Source organism: Nothobranchius furzeri, chromosome 5 (genome assembly GCF_043380555.1).
Source record: "Nothobranchius furzeri strain GRZ-AD chromosome 5, NfurGRZ-RIMD1, whole genome shotgun sequence".
Taxonomy (NCBI): domain Eukaryota; kingdom Metazoa; phylum Chordata; class Actinopteri; order Cyprinodontiformes; family Nothobranchiidae; genus Nothobranchius; species Nothobranchius furzeri.
Window position 1 is genome coordinate 58,661,422 of NC_091745.1, and position 23,105 is coordinate 58,684,526.

General features: G+C 43.1%; 2 protein-coding genes across 8 annotated transcripts; one reads left to right on the forward strand and one right to left on the reverse strand.

Annotated features, from left to right (window-relative positions):
• Positions 1 to 260: 260 nt before the first annotated feature.
• rbm42 (RNA binding motif protein 42) lies at positions 261 to 5,632 on the forward strand. 2 transcript variants are annotated; one of them, XM_015949544.3, is made up of 12 exons: positions 261 to 439; positions 770 to 826; positions 1,776 to 1,911; positions 2,034 to 2,100; positions 2,312 to 2,383; positions 2,909 to 3,063; positions 3,140 to 3,307; positions 3,425 to 3,559; positions 4,172 to 4,289; positions 4,667 to 4,764; positions 5,105 to 5,201; positions 5,280 to 5,632. In XM_015949544.3, exons 2-12 carry the CDS (start codon positions 771 to 773, stop codon positions 5,390 to 5,392), a joined length of 1,215 nt encoding a protein of 404 aa, XP_015805030.1. In that variant the 5' UTR covers positions 261 to 439; position 770; the 3' UTR covers positions 5,393 to 5,632. The 2 variants fall into 2 exon arrangements, with proteins under 2 accessions (XP_015805030.1, XP_015805031.1); XM_015949545.3 differs by lacking the exon at positions 261 to 439 and adding an exon at positions 440 to 581.
• Positions 3,093 to 17,762, reverse strand: ppox (protoporphyrinogen oxidase). 6 transcript variants are annotated; one of them, XR_011520512.1, is made up of 16 exons: positions 17,631 to 17,718; positions 16,813 to 16,907; positions 15,004 to 15,090; positions 12,211 to 12,345; positions 11,744 to 11,859; positions 10,851 to 10,983; positions 8,877 to 9,021; positions 8,448 to 8,641; positions 7,847 to 7,907; positions 7,563 to 7,681; positions 7,270 to 7,383; positions 6,548 to 6,697; positions 6,436 to 6,478; positions 6,211 to 6,351; positions 4,887 to 4,981; positions 3,093 to 3,251 (listed from the first exon to the last, which is right to left on the reverse strand). XR_011520512.1 is itself a non-coding variant. In XM_054740681.2 (15 exons), exons 2-14 carry the CDS (start codon positions 16,813 to 16,815, stop codon positions 6,215 to 6,217), a joined length of 1,437 nt encoding a protein of 478 aa, XP_054596656.2. In that variant the 5' UTR covers positions 16,816 to 16,910; positions 17,631 to 17,717; the 3' UTR covers positions 3,093 to 3,251; positions 6,211 to 6,214. The 6 variants fall into 6 exon arrangements, 2 of the variants coding, with proteins under 2 accessions (XP_054596656.2, XP_070407058.1); XR_008563257.2 differs by having other exon boundaries at positions 16,813 to 16,910; positions 17,631 to 17,717; XR_001572161.3 differs by lacking the exon at positions 3,093 to 3,251 and adding an exon at positions 4,120 to 4,326 and having other exon boundaries at positions 16,813 to 16,910; positions 17,631 to 17,717.
• Between the last annotated feature and the right edge of the window lie 5,343 nt (positions 17,763 to 23,105).

Consider the following 23,105-nt stretch of genomic DNA (forward strand, 5'->3'; position numbering starts at 1 on the left):
TACAGAATAAATTAATTAGATTTTTTTATTTACATTTGCAGACCAAGAATTTTAAAAATGTAAACAAAAACGAACAAAAAAAGTGTAACGACCCAAGTACCAGAAAGAAAAGATAATTTAAAACAATACAAAGACAAATTTAGTCAAAGTTTCAAACATAATTTTGATTGGTGGTGCTGTTCTCCGTAAAGGTTTGTTTGCCTTGGAGTTGGTGCATGAGACTTCACCAGGAGCAGCAAATGTATCTCTTTATTATCTAAACTAATAATTATCTCTTTATTAACTACTCATTTTTGGCGTCGTGTAGGTAGTGTGGAAGACACTCGGCAGGTGGCGGTATTCACCTAAAGGTTGTTTGCATACGCAAGAAGAAGAAGAAGAAGAAGAAGGCAGCTGAAAGAACAGAAGAAGAAGCGGCTGAATACTAGCTAGCATTAATGTAAGTACTAACATCCATATTAGCTAATATCTGACATACACGCGTTCAGTATTATCATTCGCCAGCTTAATAAGGTTTAGTTTGCAAGTGTTTAGTGGTTAGTTAAGGGAAAATTTCGTTTGCTGTCTGCTCCGGAGGCGGTGTAAGTACACATTTAGGGACTGTTTACTGTTTAATACAAAAATAAATAAATAAATAAATAAAATCACACGTTACTCATCCAGGCTGCGTAGTTTTAAGTCATTAAAGATCAGCTTTGTCTTGGTGTCACTTTTTCATCTTTGTATAAATGTGACCTGTGTGAGACTGGTGTATGTTATTTTCTTCCAGCATGGCGGTCAAATCTGGAGAAGAGCGTCTGAAGGAGATGGAGGCTGAGATGGCTCTGTGAGTGTTACTTACTGAATGTTTCAGCTAGTGTTTACAGGAATGTGCCCAGCTGCTTATCTGTTGTTGAAAACGTGTTCTCACTCCAGTGTGATTTGTTGTCCAGCCTTGAGCCACAGCTTCCGTTGTCACTTTCTTCTGTCACCAAATCCAAACCACCAGGTGTTTATTATAGCTTCTGTTGTCACACTGCAGACTCTTAACTGTTCTTCTTTGATTTAATGTAAAAAATATTTAGCTGACTTAATATTTATGCAATTGCATTTAAAGCTGGGGGTTTCTTTATTTCTACAATATGAACCATAATCTGACCGTCGTCCCTCCATCTCACACTTTTATCTGAACTAGAAGAAATGAACAAATAAAGAATTCTATGCAGGAAACGCTCAGAGCTTTTAGGAGGGTTATGTTTACTATAATCTCTGTTAGATTGTTTCATATCTGTATGTGTGTCTGGTACAGGGGCTGACAAACTTGACAACCCAAAAAGCCCCCCACCCCAGTTGACCCTAATAAAATGGGTTCGGAAGCTAAAGAGCCATTTTGGAAGCTCCAAAGCTACTCGTGGCAATCAGTGGATCCTGGGAAAAGCAGAATCAGCTGAAAGAGCAGAACAAAGCTAACTCAGGTGTTTGCTAACCATTAAAATTAAGTCCCGTCTGCCTCGGGGGCGGGCATCTAACCTGAGAACCCACCCAATTGGCCAAATGGGTGAAGAGCTCAAGTTGACTTGTTAAAAAAACATCATGCTTCTGTTTGATTGACAGAATGCATTATGTGTAGCAAACTTTTGAGTTGACCATTCATTGTGATATTTATCTGTTCTTTGCGATATGCATATTGCGCATGCTGATATCACGATAACGATAAATTTGCGATACATTGTGCAGCCCTACCCACTACTGTGATAGAAAAAAATGTTCTCTTTCAAATGTAATTTCCTCTGTAGTTTTGAGCAGGAGGTTCTTGGTGGTCCAGTGCCGATATCCGGAAGTCCGCCTGTCATGGACCCAGGAGCCGTAGCTCTGGCTGTCCCAGTCATTTCTCTGGTGCGACCGATTATTGGGACAAACACCTACAGACAGGTTTGTGTTGTGAATCAATCCTTTTTCTCTACCGGTGATTAATAAACTTACAGAGAAAAAATGGTCAATTTATTGATTGAGAAAAAGCTCAGAATGCTTTTGACCCCGTTCTACCTTCTCAGGTCCAGCAGACTCTAGAGGCTAGAGCGACTAGCTTTGTTGGCCCCCCACCAACGTTTGTGGGACCAGGTAATAAAATCCATGCTGTAAGATTGCCTTCTCTAAATGCTAAAGAAAAATATTGCATCACGGTTTGTCAGTGTTTTAAATGCATCGTAACTGGATAGAGTTATTTTTGATGCTCTTTAAAACGTGAGTCAAACATGCTTCTGTTTTACAATAACAAGCTAAAGTTGTTCGTGATGGCGTTCTGATGTGATGTTCTCTTTCTGCTCACCAGTTCCCTCCATTCGTTCACCTCCACCTCCCATCATGAGACCAGCCTTTGTTCCACACATCCTGCAGAGACCCAGTAAATCCATTTTCTCTTTACTCACCTAAATATCTTCAACATGAAGATAATGACCAGTGGAGCGACAGATGTTCCCACTGGGTCATTAGTCATGATGGTAGGAGGAAGCAGCCTCTGACACGACCGTGTTTTAAACATCAGACAGAAATTTGAATTGCTGGAGTCTTTTCTCTGGGCTAATCACAGATCAGGATAACAGGTGTTTGGTTTTTGATCAGCTGTGGGGACAACTGAGCTACAAAGAACGACCGACTTTTGGACTGGCTGGTCTTTGGTTAAGCTGAATTACGTAAAATAATCTGATGATGGACAACAGAGCTACCAGATTTAAATCTAACATAAAAACAGCTTATTTTATGCTGTGATGTTCATGTTTTCAGTTGTTTGGTCTTCAGGGTTGAATGTTAAGAGATAAAATGTGACATTTAGCAGAAGTTCCTGTGGAACTCTGAAACATCTGGACTCCTGGTGGTTTGTTCCTCCTCCTGTTGAGATGGGGTGTTTATGGTAGCTCTGTGTTGATAGGTGGTCAGAGGATACCGATGATGCGCAGTCCTCCAGTAGCACCTCCCCTACCACGGCCTCCTCCCCCTCCCCCCATGATGGTTCCTCCTTCCCTGCCAGGCCCGATACCTCACGGTCCCCCACAGCCCATTCAGCACATTGCAGCCTCTCCTCAGGTAAAGAGACGATATCCATCAGCACTTGGTTGCGGAGTATGCATCATTTATTTAGTTGTTCTGGTGTTGTTCTCAGGTTGGTGACATTGTCCCGATGATGCCAGGCCCTCCAAGATCGGTGGGCCCGCCCTCCCTCAAACCAACGCCATCCATCATCCAGGCAGCACCAACGGTGTACTCTGCTCCACCTGTGACGGTTGGACATAAGAGAGTTGATCCTCAGGCCCAGAGACAAGCCAGAATGGTGTCTGCACTCTGATCAACATCTAAACATGTTTATCTGAAGTATTGCATCTAAAATAACTAAACACTGCCACATGGGAAGTGACTGTGAGTGTGTGTGTGTGTGTGTGTCCATCAGGAAGAACTGGCAGCACGGGTTGCTAAGCAGCAGGCTGCAGTATTGGCGGCAGGCCTACTTGACAAGAAGGAGAGTGATGAGAGCAACTCTGTGATTGGTCCAAACAGGCCTGAGCCGGAGCCCCCTCACATTGAGGTGATTATAACATATTGTTATCTGAATTGTGTGATGAAAACATCTATCAGTGGTGACGAGATGTATTATTCACTAAAACAAAACTCTTGAGTCTGTTTCCGCCTTCAGATTCAGGCCCAGCGCGAGCGCATGCTCCTCACAGCAGACAGAGACAGAGAAACAGCTTTAGTCAGAGTCTATGTTCACTCCTCAGAATCGGGAGTGATAATGAATTGAAGCCCCCGCTGGCAGATTCTACCCGCCAATCAGCTCCCCCAATGGTAGCCGTGAATTTGAGCCGGCCAATCAGTCGGCAGTGGGTGTGTTGGACCAGTTCAGCCTGAAGCAGACCGCCTTGGGAATTGGGCCGAAGTAAACAACCGGTTGAGCACGTAAAAAAAAAAATCCAGGCTACCCAGATGTCAACACTTTATACCACACCTGGGTGGAGTAGAGCCAGCCCTTTAGTTAGCTCCAGTGGCAATGGTCATTACATTACATCTCTAGTGATTATTTCTAATGTGAAAATTTCACAACAGGCCATCAGAACTGTAAAAATGTGAGAATATGAATTCACAAAGTTTGTGTGTGTGTTTTTATTTTTATTTTTTTTTTATTGTTTATCTGTTCCAGCCTGTGGAAAGTTCTACAGAGGACAAGAAGAAAGGCAAGAACGAAAAGGTGAAGAAGTGCATCCGTACAGCAGCAGGGTCCAGCTGGGAGGATGCCAGTCTGCTGGAGTGGGAGTCAGGTAATCCCTGCTGGCAGGAACTGAACTCTATGGAAAGCTGGAGTCAATAGAATGAGAATGATTAAAGAGCAAGTCACCCCCTACTCCACCCACGCTTCCTGTTTGAAAAATGCACCTAAAGTAGGAATCGCCTGGCAAACCAAGAGTGGTGCTGAGGCAGTGACTGACAGCGTCACCCTCAACCCCCTCACCTCAGAGAAATGGGCCGATAACAAGCGCGCACACACACACACACACGACCCCTTGGTATACGTTTTTTGAGTAGGAGCTCCAGGGTGTCTGACCCAAATGAACGGTTCTGTAAAAGCTGGTGTTATTTCTCCTGTTTTTAAAGCTGTCTGAGAACTTTGGTGATTCATGTGTTTGAACTGTTTCAGATGATTTTCGTATATTTTGTGGGGATCTTGGTAATGAGGTCAACGATGACATTCTAGCCAGAACCTTCAGCAGATACCCGTCTTTCCTCAAAGCAAAGGTAAGCCTGGCTCTGTAGGTTTCGGGGTTGGTTAGTGTTTCTCACAGGACTGGTCGGTTTGGATAATCATTGTTTAATAAATCTATACGAAGTGAACGAGTAGAGCACATAAAAGTTCAGACCTTAAAAGAGCAGAGAACGTAAACAGGAATGGATCCATCAAAGAAGCTTCAGTAGGATGGGTGTGCAGCTCTCCTTTCCAGTTACAGAAAGTGACCTGAAAATTAGAATTGGAGAGCTTTATTGCAACAAAGGCAAGTTAGAAAAGAGATAAAGGGTTTAATCCTGTTTGTGGGTAAACAAATGTGATTCCATGGATTCATGAAATGATCATTTCTAGGTGGTTCGAGACAAACGGACCGGAAAGACCAAAGGCTACGGCTTTGTCAGTTTCAAAGATCCAAACGACTACGTCAGAGCCATGAGAGAGATGAACGGTGAGTCAGGTGACACCACACTAATCCCAGGAGTCCTGGGGACGTGTTCAATCTGAGTGGGTTTTTGTTTTTCTCCAGGGAAGTATGTTGGGAGTCGCCCCATCAAGCTGAGGAAGAGCATGTGGAAGGACCGAAATATTGAAGTGGTTCGCAAGAAACAGAAAGAGAAGAAGAAACTCGGCCTCAGATAATGTTCCGTGTGTGTGTGTGTGTGTGTGTGTGTGTGTGTGTGTGCGTGTTAGGGATTACTGGCCTTTTGGCAGTCCCATCAGACATGATGCTTGAGGCGTAAGTGTGATCAGAGGTTAGTTTAGGTTTCGTGTGTCATGTTGAGTTAGTTGGGACTTCCTTGTGGGTCAGAAGATTTTGAGAAAGCTAGAAACTGTTTTGACTTATTTTACATCCTGTAATAAACTAAAGGGTTAATGACACCCCTGCCTTTGTTCTTACTTCCACCATCTGCTCTCACTCACTTCTAGATTAGCTCATTGCAAAATGCTTTTACGGATAAATAAATTGGTATGTATTCAAAGCAAAAATCTGGAGTTTGTTGTCAAATCTAGAGGCAGAAAAATATATTGCAGCATAAAGCCCTCTCTCCACTTCCATGATCACAGCTGGAAGCAATGCCTCTGGTTTGTGAACGAGAACCTGTAACAGAGTTAAAACAAATTCTGTTACTATGAATAATCCACATTATGCTGTTTACTCGTGTTTTTAAAAATGTGTCCATGAGAAATTTTGCCATCTTTGCATCTGTCTAGATACTTCTGCACATGCACCCTCTGTGACAGACATCTTTATGACGCTAATGCTGAGCAGCGCTCTACTGGAGTTGCATGGGGCTCTACGGGACAAGAGGCTAAAGCTACATATCACATTCAGTTCTGAGATCATTTTAGTTTTCTTTTAAGACGAAGTTCAAATAAACATGAGGCAAATGTATTAGTTTTAATGAGAAATGATCTAAACATTCATATTTACACTGATACATTTAGCTAAAAGCTACCATGTCAAACTCCACCGCCAAACAAGTCCTCTACAGCTGTTCGTCCACTAAAGATGACGTCATTCACAGAAACTCCATCAAACGAGGAGCCAATCAGAGACAGAGACAGATTCTTCTTCTTTATGAAGCTTCGCATCGACTCTAAAACGGATAAAGAGGTTTCAAGGCCTGTTTTCCTTACACACAATCACAGTACAGACTTTGGATGAAAGAGTCGGTTCCTACCAACTGTCCGAAAGTGTCCAAGGCGATACTGAGGTATGCAGTCCTAGAGAGATGATGTCATTGTTAGAGGACGCTACATGTTTGTGTTTAGGAGTGAGGAGTCCTGCTGTACCTTGTGAAGAGCTACGTGTGTCCAGCCGGGTGCTGAAGTCACTCCCAAATGACAGCTCACCGATTCAGTAGCTCGAGCCAACAGGTGCTCTGTGGTCACCGTCTCCGGGGCTCCAAACTCTTCCTGGAACCAGGCCCCACCCATCATCACCTAGGAGACAGCCAATCAGATCACAACATCACTGTTAATTTATGACTTGGGTTTTCACAATCCGCTGAAGAGAACAACTCACTTCCTCCCGCTGTTCGTTTCAGGTTGAAAGACCCGATGACATCAGAGGATGTATTGTACACTTGATTTATTGTCAAACTACAAAATCAGAACCACAGACAGCAGCAATTGCGTGTTGGTGCTGTCACTCGTGAACATCAAGGGCTCCAATCAACATCCTCAAGGGCCACCATCCAGCATGCTTTAGTTATTTTGTCTGCTGAATCTGGTGTCTATGAGCAGGGAAACAACTAAAATATGCTGGGTGGTAGCCTTCAAGGGCCAGGGTTGGGGACCACTTAAACCAGAAATACTTAAGATTCCCATCCAATGGTTCATTTTCAACTGTTATTTTAAAGCTTGAGAGTGAACCCAATTCTTCAGTTATGTAGCTCAACAGAAAATAGTTTTTTATCTACTTCGTGGTCTGAGTTTGACAGGAAACAGGCCCAAAGATGAAGAACCTCTCAGGTCCTGGTTCAGGTCTGTGATGGTCGTTTCAGATCCCGTACCGTCAGCCTGGTCGTCTGTCCGCTGGGTCTGTTGTGTTCAGGGAAAGGAACAGAATCGTAGACCACCCCCAGCAGGCCTTTATCTTCTGATGAAGGCACAAGGTGGCCAAAACCCTGTCAGTACACAAGAACAGAGACGGTTCCTCCTTTGTGGGGTTTTTAAAAATGAATAAAAACTACAGAATATAAGATGAAACTCAACACAGCTTCAAATGGAAATTAATTGAAATGACATGTTTGATTCTTTATTGTACTGCCTGGAAAATTTGAGAAGTTGTGTAATTAGGACTTACCTTCACTGGCAGGACGGACCCCTCGTACTCTAGATTCACCACAGCAACTGTTACCGAGGAGATGTCCTGTAGCTGCTGGATTAGGGACTGACAGGTGGGGGGGAGGACACAGGAGAGGGCTGACAAGACACAGGAGTGATGACTGAAGACGGCATTTAAAATACTTAATTAGATCATAATTGTATAATGAGGACTGTATAGTGTAAGTTGTGATTGAATGTTGGTCCAGATTGTTTCAGACGAGCTGAACTTCTTCATGTGAGCCTCTGAAGCATCACACCTACCTTTAGCAGGTAGAGCAGAGATTATATGATCAGCTGATATTACTCCATCCTCCAAATGGACCTGAATACAAATATAAACAGTAAATCATACTTTCTAGCCTTGCGTTAGTGTTAGTGGGATCTTTTCTGGGGAACGAGGAGGTTAGACAACGCAGGGAGCAGCTGGAGGTCCAAGTTCCACATTCACAGTTCCACCTGTAACTTTCCTGCCAGAAAAGGGAAGTGAACCAACAACCTTTGGGCACTAAGCTGTGTCCCTAACCCCTCATATGTTTAACCACAGAACCAGCTGCTGCTAACAAGGCAGGATTTTGTATTTCCATCCTGAACTGAAACGTGAAGAAGTTTTTTTTTTTAAGCTTTTTAGTTCCAGAAGGTCAGTAAGCATTCTATAAATGATCCCAGTGGTCATTCAGCTGTAGAAAGTACCCAGCTGGGAGGTTTGTGACTTTTTTCTGTCCCATTTCTAAGTAAACTGGGCTCTAAGTAGAACTTACATAAATGGCAGCTGTGAAACTTCCTGCGTTCCAGCAGCCGTGCGTGTGTGTGTGTGTGTATGTGTGTGTGAGAGACCTCCAGGTTAATGCTGCTGCTCACCAACCTTCCAACCAGACGCTGATGGCTGAATGTGTTTAACGGCCGCCTCCTTCTGGAGCTGCGCTCTTCCGCTGCGCTGCAGGTAATCACTGAGGGATTCTGGAAGAGCCTCCACTCCCCTCTTCAGAGACCACTGTGCCCATGACTCTTTCATAGACCTCTGAGCTAAAGGTCCAGCTGAGATCTGAGGTGTTGGGCCTGAGGTTAAAGAAAGACTGAGTCACCATCACATAAAAAGCTGCCTGGTTTCACTCTAAGAGTCCTGGGGGTCAGGACTTTGGTCATTTCCAGCTGAAAGCAGATGTGACCCCATACATGACCAGCTTCTCCCAAAGAACAGGTCCTTGTTTTTTGTTTTCATCTATTCTTTTAATCTCCTTTAATAAATTGTGTTCCAGCACAACAAAAAGAGATGAACTGAAGGTGTGTGTACCTGAGCCCAGCAGAAGCCCCAAAGTCAGAGAACCTCTCTTCTGTTCGGCGTTGAAGAGCGGAGGGAAGCAGGAGCGAACACTCAGGTTCCTGCAGTCCCCCGCAAACACACCACGACAAAGACTATCCACTGCTATGTCCGCCAGCTGGCCAGATACAGAAAACAACAAACAGCAATAATTCTTGTCACGATCCTGAATTGATATTTAAAAGTCGTAGTATGTGTAAGTGGCTGGGGAGAGGGAAGTCTGGGCCTCTCGACTTAGGCTACTGACCCCGCGACCCGACCCCGGATAAGCGGATGAAAATGGATGGATGGGTGGAAGTATGTGTATATTTTTATCGAGAATTTATTTGCAAACATTTACTGTATTATTTGCCTGTGGTGACATTCAAACTCCGACTGCTAGGTGGCAGCAGCTTTTACTGCCTTCAATTTGACGGAACAATGAGATCTGGCAATAACCAATTTCCAAAATTACAAATATCGTCTAGATTTTAGTATCGCAATATGTCGTATCGTCTCCTAGTATCGTGATAAACATTGTATCACCAGATTCTTTCCAGTACACACTCCTAGTCAGTGGTGATGAGCTACACTGTAGCCACAGCTTCCCTCGGGCGCACTGACCGAGGCGAGGATGCCGTACACCAGCACCACCTGATCCTCCGACTACCGCATACAGGTAAAGAGGGCGAAGTGTCTTGCCAAAAGACACAAAGACTAACAGAAGGAGCCTGGGATCTAACTGGCAACTCACTGGTTACAGGGTGAATTCCTAATCCCTGAGCCACCATCGCTCGAGTCAGCACTGAAAGTTCGGCTTTGTACATGTAATGGATTACAATTACATTTAATTAAGGACCATAAGACGTTAAAAATCCATATCTAGTATGAACCCCATCTTACGGACACTGGGTTATTTAAATCAGAAGATTGGATCTTTTTATTACAGGGACTTTAAAATAACACTTTGCATTAACTGAGAGACAAGAAAAGAGAGAGAGACTTTCAACGTTTAAGTAAATTTATTACTTAATAATTTTAAACAATTTAACAAGACTAATTCTCTAATGATGGATGTTCTGTTGGAATGAAGTGTGAGGTGAATGGTGTGTGTGAATGATGTTAAATTCAGAACCTTCTCATCCAGAGAAGCAAAGTTTGAGTGGGAGATGATGTTTTGCTCCTAACTGATCAGAGTTTGAGACCCGTAGTCATAAACACATGAGACGCTATTTTACACTAAGGTAAATAATCACATGACACATTGCTGTACTGATCCAATCAGAACCTTCAAGTCTGAAGCGTGGCAGAGTCTCTGTGGTGTTTATTAATTCTGTCAGCTTTGATTCGTCTGGAATAAAAAACATCCAGATTAATAAAACAGTTCCAACGCCATCTTAAGTTCAGTTCTCAAGATCCCATGAAGTTCACCGCATGTTAAGTGAAGTATGGACAGGCCATCTATACTTTTCTTTCTAAGCTGAGAACCATTTAAGCTGGGAAAATTCCGTTGTTACCAACCAAGCAACGGGTCCTTCAGAATAAAAGCTGAACTCGCTGACCCAAGGAGGGTCCCCTTTTGGACGCTGTGAAACACCTGTCGCTTTTTACCTGGAGACTATCCAAAGACTGGTTTGTCGTACTGTCGACGCTGTTTCAACGGCTCCAGTACTGGAAGGAAGGTCCGAAGACCTGGGCATTCTGGATCCATCGTGGAGGTCTCACTGAGGGTATGTGGATGCGACAAAATGGCGTCTCATGTGTTTATGACTACGGGTCTCAAACTCTGATCAGTTAGGAGCAAAACATCATCTCCATACTAGATATGGATTTTTAACGTCTTATGGTCCATAATTAAATGTAATTCTAATCCATTACATACACAACAGACTAATAACGGGGGGTTTAATAAAGAACAGGAATAACAGCAACAGTCCGCAGTAACAAGCTACTAAAAGGTCTCCCCACCTCCTTTCCAAGCCTCCTAGAAACAAAAGAATAGATGGATTCGTCATCTTCTTTTCCTCTCTTCACTAGGATCTCTGAGGCCAGGCTGAACAGGAGGGGGCGGGAAAACGGTGGGACCGTACGGAGAATCTCACTGGAGAGACAGGGAGAGGAGATGATACAGGATTGGTATCGACAATCAGGAATAACAAATATATCTGTGTGCTCTCATGCTGTACACACTTTAGAGTGTAGACGTGTGTGTAGATGTGTGATGAAGGTCCAGATGGGATCAAAACACCATCTTTACATTGACTTAAACTAGTTAGGTTTTACAGCCCTGCGCCTGCACTTGTCATGTTTGCATAGCTATCTTTCTTTAATAAGTTAAAGGTGTAGTTCACTTGTGTAATCAATACATTTGCAGTGGTCTCTAGTAGGAATGAATGCCTTCTAAGTCGTAATCAGGGGGAAAAATATATACCGGTGCACAATTTCCGGGAACTAGAAGTGAGCCACATCGCAGCTGAGCTTCAGACGGCAGGTTCTGGAGTCTTATTTCCTGATATTTTTGTACATCTTGTCCCAGATTGGATAACAGCAACGTGACTCTACCACTGGCTTGTAACAATGATGTTTTAACTCCACAAATAACACAAGCCTGGAGGAGTTCTACTGTGTGGTGATGCTGCTAATGCTAACGGTTGGCTTCTACATTCTCTGCTGTTTCCATGACGCTAAACCTTGGTACATAGGAGTTCTTTGTACAAAGCTTAGAGTCAAAACTCAAAAGTATAAAAAACAATCACCATCAAAATATGGATCAAAATCAAACAAGTGTCAGGTGCAAGTTGTAGTGGTGGGCCCTAATGGCTGGTGAGTGTACCTGACGTGAGCCAAACATCCAGCTGTACCTTATTCCTGAAGGCATCCTGTGAAGTTTTCCGTTGACATACAGATATCTGTTCTTGGAGGACACATGACTGTAGGAAACAGGTAAAACCTCTGCACTCAGACCCAGATCCTCCACCTGCACACAGGTTCCACCTGTAACTTCCTCTTACAGTAACAGCAAAAACATCACTTATCTAGTTCAGTAACTAAACTAAATCTTTTTCATTCATGTGGTAAACTTCCTGTCAATGTGTATTGTTCATATTATCTTACAGGTCTAACAGCGTCTTTTCATGCTGCTGTTTCTATCAATTCAATTACTTTTTCATTTCCATTCACATTGTTTATTCCATTAACCTTTAATTAAAAAAAAATGTTTATTCTACTTCTAACATATCTGATGAGGTCAGTCACGAAAGTGTGACGTCAAAACACAATGCTCACACACACACACGCACACGCGCGCACACACACACGTCAAACCGACCATGTTGAGAGTGTTGCGTCCCACTGCTCCAGCGGGACGGACCCCTCTGGGTCCAAGTTCAAACAAGGTCCCATCGAGCCTCCTTAAAGTCCTCAGCCAACCTCCAAAACGATCACTGGACTCCAGAACAATCACCTGTTTGGACGGTTTGAGTCATTACACATATCCTGTTGATTCTTCTTCAGTCATAATTACAAAAGAAGAATTAGAAGAACAACAGCATTTCAACGATCTTCTGAGCCACAACATGGACCCACAGTCCAGAAGGATCAAACATGAGAACACCTGAACGCATTTTTGAACGAAGTTTGTGTGAAAAACAAGGAACATTCTTGTTTAATGACATCAGTCCCTGTATGGAAGACATCATGAACCCATTTGTCCTGAGATATTTCTGGACACACGCTGAAATATTTGGTTCCAAAAGATCTGAACAAGGATTTGGGCATCAGACCTTTCTAGCCTCACTAGAGGTGAGCAATAAACCCAGAACTAATGTCTGGGGACTCATCTACTGTCTGGAACTGTATCTCAACTGGATTTAGATCAGGGGACCACACAGGATGGTCCAAAAGAATGATGTTCTTCTCCTGGAGGAAGTCCCGTGTGTCCTGTAGCCTTGTACTGTTGAAAAACCCAGTGGTACCACACAGACGAGGCCCTCAGTCATGAAGAATGCTGGCTGTGTGATGCTCCTGCACCTCTTCAAGCTCCATTGCTCCACTGTAGGAGAAAGCACTCCACACCATCATGGCCCCCCTCCACTGTGATGCACAGAAAACTGCTCAGGTGGGTTCTTCTAGTCATGCAGGTAACGTTGGAAACCACCAGGACCATCAAGGTTAAATTTCTTCTCAGAGAATAAAACGTCCATCCGTGTTTCAGTGTCCTGTGTTTGGAGCTCTCTTGCAAAGTCCTAATGGTCAGTACTGCAGCGTTCAAGGAGACAATGTCTTTGAAGAAGTTTCTGTTTCTTTGAAGCCGTTCAGCTTCAGGTTTCGTCTGACGTTTGGGGCTGCAGTCAGCACCAGTAACAGCTTCCAGTTAGGTGAAGCATCCTCCAATTTCTTGGCGGACAACCAATCAGATCTTCAGGCTCACTGCTGGACTGGTGAAATATATTTGGGGTCCACTTTAAGATGTTGTTCCAGAACTCTCAGGATCATTTAAGAAAATCCAAATGACTGATGCAGTTCAACAACCCAACCACGTTTAAAAAGGGAACATTTTGCCTTTGCCATCAGAACGTCATGACAGACTAACTGACAGAAATTACAATGAATCCACAGATTCGGCCTTTTAAAGACATGCAGTCTTTAACTTTTGATCTTGACTGTTTTAACTATAAGATTTTGTAGTGATACACATACAGAACATTCAGAGTCCACCAGCAGTGTTGGGAGTAACGCAGTACAAAAGTAATTAATTACTGTAATGCATTGCTTTTTGCTGTAATGTGGTAATGTAAGGCATTACAGGGAAAGAAAATGGTAATATTTACTCGGTACAATTGTCAGTAACGCGGCAATTACAATGCATTTTTAAACCCAGAATCAAGATGTGTTTCTTAAAAATTCAAATTGCGGGAAACCCAAAAAAAGTTCCAGTATCTGCATATATTACGTCATTCATGGACTCAGCTTTGCAGGCAGAGAGGACGCAGCAGTAACGGCTCAAATACTCCAGCTGCATCCTCCACGCGGCCGCTGTAACATTCACAAAATTGCTCCACTAAAACAAAATAATTCACCTGCGATCGTTCATGTCAGTGCATGTTCTCTGGTATTCTGTACTTTTCTGACGTGCTTTGCCTCAGCTGAGTTAATCTGGGCTCCGGTGATTTCAACTCATTGCTGCTGGAACGCCGCGCATGTGAAGATCCCTTTGGCTGATTAGTTAGAAAGTAGGAAATCTAGGAAACAGTTTTTTTCTGGAAGACGGAGAGAACATGCAGCATGCAGGACGGTTAGAGAGAGAAAGGGCAGGAAATTATTCAAATAAAATCAAGAAAACAAAACAAAGTGCTTGAAAAGAAAAAATGTAGGTAGATTTATCCCCAATACACATTTTTACCAGTGAAAAGCAATAATATATAAGCATTTAATATTTATACATGTGATAGAATCAGATCACCCCAGAAGTCAGTCCCACATCCAGGGCCGTATCAAGGCATTTGGGGACCAAGGTAAATATAGGCTTGGAGCCCCCACCACCTCACTCGCCGCTCAGTTAGTCTAAGATGGCAGCGTGTTGAGAGTACAGTTTGTTGTTGCATTTATTACATAAACAATCCTTCTAAAGAACTGTTTTTAACAGCAATCCTAGCTCAGACACCACATCACCTTCCACCGGATGTGTCATGAGTTCACCAGGCATCAGATTACCAAACTCATACTGAAGTTGTTTTGTTGAAAGTAACTTAGAGTAATGCAAAAGTAGTGTAATGCCTTACATTTTAAAATCAGTAATATTGTAATGAATTACTTTAAAATGAGGGTAACAAGTAATAAATAATGCATTACAGTTTTGAAGTAACTTGCCCAACACTGTCCACCAGCTGCTGAAAATGAACAGCAGAAGATGGTGGACCAGAGGGATGGGCACCTCCATCAGGTCAGAAATCATCTATGATCATTCAAATAAAGGTCCTATGTACACAGTATATGGTACACAGTCTGGCTCCTTTCAAGGAGTTCAACCAGTGATTGTCGAGTCCTTCAGAATAACAAAAGATGTAAATAATGACTTAAAATATTTTAGTCAAACTAAAACTGGAGTGTGTGTGTGTGTTACCTTGGCAACCTGAGGGCTCTTGCACAGGTAGTAGGCTGCAGCCAAACCACTGATCCCACCCCCAAGGACAGCAACTGTTTTCATTGGCTGAGAGCAAACACAGTAAAATCCAAGAAACATTTTGCACAAACAAACAAACCATAAAAAAATGTTAATTAATATAAATAATAATAATAAATATAAAAAATCTCTATTGCAAGAGTACATGGATGTAACCAAGTCTTAAGTAGACAGTGAAGATATATTATCATATTGCTGGGTGATGTGACGGTTGGAGAAGCAATTGTAAAGGGAAAGGGGAAATTTTATTACTACTATTTGCCTGTCTCCAGCGGTCAATGGGCAGTCAGGTGGGGTACACCCTGGACAGAGAGCCAGTCCATCACAGTTTATTACTTAACTTTAATCATTATTTTTTAATTATGTTATATATATATATAGTTTTTTTTTATTTAGCACATTAGGTCACTGTATTATGTTTTATGTATCAGAGGGGGGTAGGATTTAATAAGCATCAGCTTCCTCCTACTCCTTTTCGAACAGAGTGTGACAATTACATGTTTTGTGCAATTATCGGTGCGATTTTTATTTTTAATGTCTACAATGACTTTATTATTATTACAACTTTTATATTTGAAATAAAGATTTCATTCCTTCATTCATTAAATTCCTCATTTTAGAGATATTTCGGTTATTTTAGTAAATTTGGACATGGGCATAATTCTTCAAAATAACTTAAAATGTGACATTACTTGTGTCAGACAGGAGTTGGATGTAAAATACAGGAAACAATGGAAGACGGATATTTGGAATATACCAAAATTTAGAAATTATGTACAATTTAAAAGGGATTATAATACAGAATTATATCTCAAATGTAAATTAACAGGAAGACAAAGATCTCTGTGCTCAAATAAGAACGGGCACCCTCCCTTTGGCAGTGGAAGTGGGACGATTTAAAGGAACACCTTGGGATTCTCATCTATGAGAGTTTTGTGATTCCAATGTGGTTGAGAATGAATTCCATTTTATCTTTCATTGTTCCTTGTATTGTGATTTGAGAGAGTCCTTATTTGAATTTATCCAGTCGAATAATCCTGATTTATTTTGGAGGCAGGAAGCTGAAATTATGTATTGGTTGTTTGAAAATAATATTTTTGTTTTAGCTAAATTTGTGGAAAAGGCTTGGTATAGACGCCAAAGTATTCTATACCCCATATGAGAAATATGTGGTCATAGTTATGTTTGTTTAGCAATGTTGTGTATTACTCTGTATCACGCAGCCATGTTATGATTTATTGAATGTTGTAGTGTCCAATAAGCCCGTGTGGGCTGGGCACCCTTTGTGGTGCATGACACTTAAATAAATTAAATCAATCAAAAAAATCCTCATTCACACGCTTCTCTACAGAGTAGTGGCAACTCTGACCCTGACGTGAGCAGATTATGAAGACATGGAAACTGGCACACACACACACACACACACACACACACACACACACACACACACACACACACACACACACACACACACACACACACACACACACACACACACACACACACACACACACACACACACACACACACACACACACACACACACACACACACACACACACACACACACACACACACACACACACACACACACACACACACACACACACACACACACACACACACACACACACACGTCATTTTAGAAATCGGATGGCATCAAAATCCATTGAGATTTCTCCAGGAATAATACATTAACAAAATTAAATGATACAGTTTTTTTACAGACAGGTAAACTGAATGTGTTACCATGGAGACCAAGTGGAGCTCAGCCAGAACCTCCTGATTGGTCTTTAATCTGACTCAGCTGTGCAACTCTGCAGGGTGTGTCCCTTCCACCAGACCTGCTGATAGAGAACGGTTTGTTTTATCTGGGTCTCTTTCTAACGGTCAGCCAGTCTGACCCAAACTCTGCAGGTGGTTCTGGTTCTCTACCAGCGGACTTTACTGATGATGGCGACTGGCTGCTGAGGGTGAAGTAGGGATCTCTATAATGTGCGTTTGCCATTGAGCTGTCCAATAGACCAGTGGAAAAAATAAATATAATCATAAATAAAAAGTTAACATTAAAACACCCCACCCTCTCACACATCCAGAAGATATCTCCTCACACAGACCTTTGATCCCTGATCCAGGTTGGTACCAATGTGACAGCTGCTCAGCCAGGGTCCAGAGACCAGAACCTGGTCTGTTTTAAGAACCTATGTGACTCTCCTCAGGGTACAGAAAACCACACGCGCGCGCTAACGATATTGGCCCTAACTGTGTATAATGAGATAATGAAACACTTGCAAAATCTTATCTCTGCTCTGTTGCTCATGTCTGGTGCGGGTTGTGAACTGGTTACCAGGTTACTAGCCCTTAAAGGCAGAAGATCAGAGCAGAACTGTGTAAAACTGGGTCAGAACAAACAATTTCACTTTACTTTTTACTTGTTTTTATACCTAAACACTGAAGCAACACACACACACACACAACTTTGTGAGAACTGACTTCATACGCACTCGCACACACAGCGTCGTTATGTTCACCTCAGGCATTTACACCAACTAACAAGGACGTGTTACCTTTCTGTGGCAAAGGCGATGAGCGACAAAACACTAGTTCGGTTTGGTCTGAGTTGACAGCGCTAATGTGGATACATCTGTTCTGCGCATGTGCAGAGTTCATTGCTTCTTCCTGCTCACGCCGTTCACAATAAAAGCACGACAATTAAAAATTAAAATGATCAATTTAAAATTACTGAAAAGTCACAAAACAGATTGTACAAGATCTCATTAGGTGGTAAGACTTTACAATAAGAGTCCCATTATTAACGTTACTTAGTGTATTACTAAGCAATAATAAACTAAAAAGTATTGTATAAGTTTCAGTGGGAGCACGGGCAGAATATCTTGCCCTCCAGTCAGAACCCAAAAACACCAGTAGGCAACGACTTATAAAAAGACATCCTTTATTAACATAATCAACAATAAAACACTATGGCCAAGTTCCTTCACGATAAAACCAGCTGTCCAGCATAGATACAAACAAGCAGCGGTACTTAGCTGTCCCAGTTGATGTGACCCCCTCCCCGGGGTCTGAGCTCCCGACACTGTCCAACGCTCCAGGGTGCAGCTTGCGAGGACGGCGGGTAAATCCACAACGTAAGTCCGACTGCTAGAGTCTGTGGCGGCAGATGTCGGCGTGGTCTTGGCACCCAACTTCTCCCAGCCCTCGCTACCTAAAGAAGGTGTCAAGCCTTCCCTCCTAGCGCTGGAACACTGCCCATCTGCTCAACTATCTTCGTCGCCGGCAACCCTAAATGACTGCGAACGACCCCACCCCCCAGAATCCGGTGCCACAATGACAGGTCGACCACACACACCAACTCGGTAGTTCTGTCACCCTTTTGTCCTCCCCGGCCTCATTACCCATAACAAGGACCAGCCGGTGTCCAATCACCACGCCCTCAGAATCCGGCAACTCCCGTCTTCTGTCCTTCACAGTATTAACAACTGCTAATGTTAGTATTAAGTGATGCTTAAGCAGCCCTGCTGCGTCCTAACCTAACCTCTAGGACACTTAAAAGTTTAAGACATCAGGAACAGAACTAAAGGGAATCTTTGTTTATTAATGCTTAATAATGCATTAAATAATGTTAATAAAGGGATATTTATACAGTGTTATCAATTAGTTTAGTCAGAATAACAAAGTATACTCCTGCGCCTACTCCAGCAGCAGCTCAGGAGGAAAAGCGGGTTGTCTAATAATCGGAAGGTTGTAGGATTGATCCTTGCTCTGACCAGAGAATGCTGCTGTTGTGTCCTTAGGCAAGACACTTAACCCACTTTGCCTTGGGCGGGGGTGCCTGCTCATCATCACCCCCAGCAGAAAGGGGCGAACTCTGGGAACCGGTGATGGTTGTACCCATTGTGCAGCAGTACCGGGACCAGAGTGAATAGGGTGTGTATGGGGAGCGTGAGTGGGTGTCTAGCGTTCATTTTTGTAAGTCTTAGGTTGTATGTGTATGTGGGAGCATGAGAGAGGGAGTGTGTGACTGTGTCTGTGTATGGCTGTAACGCATGTGGATCGTTAAGACGTGCCCCGTTGACTAATGACAGTTTTGCAGCGTAGCAAGTTTTATTGTTAGAGGGCAAACTGTTAAAATACACCAACATCGCTAGCCAAATAAACGCAACCACAACAAAGAAACCAGACGAAGCCGGGTCTTGTTTCTGCTAGCAAGCTGCGCGCACATCTGCTTTGTTTACAAACAAATAAGGGATCTATATGTCAGTTGGGGTCTTGGATTCCTCCCCTCTCCTCAGACTTCTTGTGCTACTATACATGTTCGTCTATATTCCCCCTGTCACATTTGGTATGGAGTGTTGCGCCTTGGTCTGCCTGAGTGTTTGTGGCTCCCAGGTCAGGGGGTTTAAGATTTTTGGAGTCTGCCTGAACGATCCCGGTGGCTGCCTGGTGGGATCTGAGTCCCTGGGCTCTGTTGGGTCCCCCGCAGGGCTGGTCGCCCCTGGGTCCCGGGTCGCTGGGTTCCGGGCTCAGCCGGCTTGGGGGTGGGAGGCTGCGGGGCGGGCCTGTGGGCTTGCCGCTGATATCTCCCGCGACTCTGCCCGCTGCTGGTTGTGACCCTCCGGGGCAATCCTCTGCACCTCTCGAGAGGGGGCTGGGGCTTTTCTGGTAACAGTCTACCTGGGGTCCCTGCGCTCTGGGACAGCCCCTGGATCTCTGGGACTTGGAGCTCCTTCCATCTCCTACACATCTTTGGGGGGCAGATCTGGGGCCCCTCACACTCTCTATTGGACACTCCTATAGAGAAACCTTACATATACAAGCATGTGTACACACACAGGTGCTCACATGGTGCTCTCTTAAGTATGGACTTGGGCATTTTCAACAGGTCTTAAGGCTGTGGTTGGCACTAAATGCACAGTGATTTATTATTGTGTGATTGTTGCATAAAACAATGTTGATTTTATATTTTCTCATCAGGTTGACACAGTGATAGCTTGCTCTAGTTGTATTGTTGTGTGTCCCCCCCTTTTTTTTTGTTTGTTTTTCTCTTTCTGCAGGTCTAGAAGCAGACCCCCCCCCCCCCCCTTCCTTTTGTCTCTTCCTTTCTCTTTCACCTCTGTCTCAGTGTCTGGTCAAAATTATAAAGCATTCAAAAAACAATAACAATAAAGTTTTAAGTATCAGGCGTGACATTAAAGCAGAAGATTTGATGCTCCACCTGAGAGTAAATCTGTAAGGCTTGTCACCAGCATTCAGACATGGATTCTGTTTGCTTCACAGCCGGACAGGGCACGGGGACAAAATAAATAAAAAATCATAAAAAAAACAATTTGCCTGCTGGTGGTGGTCGGAAGGACTGGTGGCACCAGTGTTCGGCAGGCCTCACTTCTGTTAGTGCGCCCCAGGGCAGTTCCTTTAGCATGTTAATGTGTGTGTGAGAATGGGTATATTGTGTTGTGAAGCGCCTTAGGGGGTTGTCGAACCCAAGAAGGTGCTATACAAATACAAATTGCCATGTTACAAAACATAACATCGGTTTTCAGTGTCAGAGCATTTATGAAGTGGTCTTTTTCTACAGTCACTGGTTGAACCACATCTGGCAGGGTGGGTGTGATTTAAGTGCCCATCAAGTTGATTTAAATAAATGATAATATATTTTCATTTGTCAAAGTACATGATGCTTTAGCCTGTGATGGACTAGGAACCTCAACAAGGTGTACCCCTCCTGCTTGCCCAAAAACTGCTGGAGATAGAGCACCAGTCTCCCCGCAGTCCTGCATGGATAAAGAAAATGGATGGACGGAAGATATTTTAGCTACCAACTGTTTGTAAATGTTTTGTGCTATTTCCACAAAAAAAAATTAATTCAATTCCCATCTAACCCCAAGTTCAGGTCCTCTACTAGAGGCCTGGGAGCTTGAGGGTTCTGCACGGGATCTTATACGGGACTATATATATATATATATATATATATATATATATATATATATATATATATAAACATTTCTATTAATCAGTTTTTCAGTGCAGCTCTAATTATTGTTCATGGAGAACCATTTGCTCGTTGATAGGAAACACTTTCTTACAGTTTTATTAATCCAGAAAAGAAAGAAAAATGTAGGCACTTCTATGATCATCACCATATCTCATTAGCATTTTAAGTATCACTAGCTCTTAGCTTTGAACAGCACCCTCAGGAAGGTCAAAGAAGCAGTTCTTCAGCTCAGCCAAATAAAATCGAGCAAATTCACCTTCAATCTGGGGATGTGGGCCAAATTTTTTTTTAAATCAAGGACGATGCTTCTAATCTAACACAACAATTTTTTTTTCATGTTTTGCAGTTTTTGTTTATCTGAAGAGTGCTCATATAAGGTAGCTATTGAATGATGATCATTAATATTGTCACTTTATGATCAACAACAAGCAACAAGATTAGAAACACCACCATCACCACTGTACAGCAAGGCGAACTTGTGAAATGTTTTAAAAACTTAAAAAGGATTTATATGTTTTAAATACGTCGCTGATGGAACTTGCATGTGAGTCCCAAGAGTTTTCTGCTCAAAAAACCCATATTGTATGTTTAAACATGCGCGCGCGTGTACACACACACACACACACACACACACACACACACACACACACACACACACACACACACACACACACACACGACAGGATGCTCTGCCAGCTTCGCCCACAGATGACTGGTCCATCACCTAAATGTTTCTCAGCAAGAACAGAACAAACTCTAAACAGAACATGTAAAACAACTCCTTATACGAATAAAATGCTTATAAATTGTGACTTCATTGTTACTCTTTGTGAACCTTACCCCAACACAAATGCTACAGCTTATTCACAGTTAAAGGTTTGGTTCATTTGTTTAATCAATACAGTTGCAGTGATCTCCAGGAATAAAGGCCTTGTAAGTCATACTTTGGAGAAAAAAGCTTTGATGCACCAGTTTCAGGAACCAAAAGTGAGCCATATCAGAGCTGAGTTTCAGACGACAGTATTTGGAGTTTCATTTCCTGATATTTGGACATCTCGCCTCGAACTGGCTAACAGCAACACGCCTCTACCACTGACTCTGTTTGCTTTGCAACATGGATGTTTTATCTCCACAAATAACACAAGCCTGGAAGTGTTTTGCTGTGTGGTGGAGTTGCTAATGCTAATGGTTAGTTTCTACTGGCTGAGACATTCTCTGCTGTTTCCTGGAAAAAAAACAACAACCTTCTGTGGCAGTGTGAACGTCCTGTCACTTTATCCCGATTGATCATGCGCCCTGGCTACTTTGTAATGGGGATGTCCCTTTGGCTGACTGGTTAGCACGCATGACTCTCACCCGGGAGTCTGGGGATCGAATCCCGCCTGGGCCCTCATTTCTCCACCTTGCCACACTTCTCTGTCTTGAGTCAAGATGACATGAGTCCATGAATGTTAAGTGATGGTGAGATGTCGATCTGTCAGACTTTTCAAATCCTAGAGTTTCACCGTCTATTTTTTATCAGAAGCTAAAGCAGGAGATAGGTGTAGGAGGCTATTTTCATGTTCAGCCTGCATGAAAAACTCAGAGTGATTATAACCAGAAATAATAATTAAATGGTTTATCAGGGGCTGCGCAGTGACACAGTGGTTAGAGCTGTTGCCTTGCAGCAAGAAGGTCCTGGGTTCGCTACCCGGCCTGGGATCCTTCTGCATGGAGTTTGCATGTTCTCCCTGTGCATGCGTGGGTTCTCTCCGGGTCCTCTGGCTTCCTCCCACAGTCCAAAAACATGATTGTTAGGTTAATTGGTCTGTCTAAATTGTCCTTAGGTGTGAGTGTGTGTGCGTGCATCATTATTTGTCCTGTGTGTCTCTGTGTTGCCCTGCGATAGACTGGCTCTCTGTCCAGGGTGTACCCCGCCGCTGGAGATAGGCACTAGCCCCCCCTGCGACCCCACGTGGACAAGCGGGTTCCAAAAATGGATGGATGGTTGTATGGTTTATCAGTGAACCACACCTTTAAACAAAACTGTACC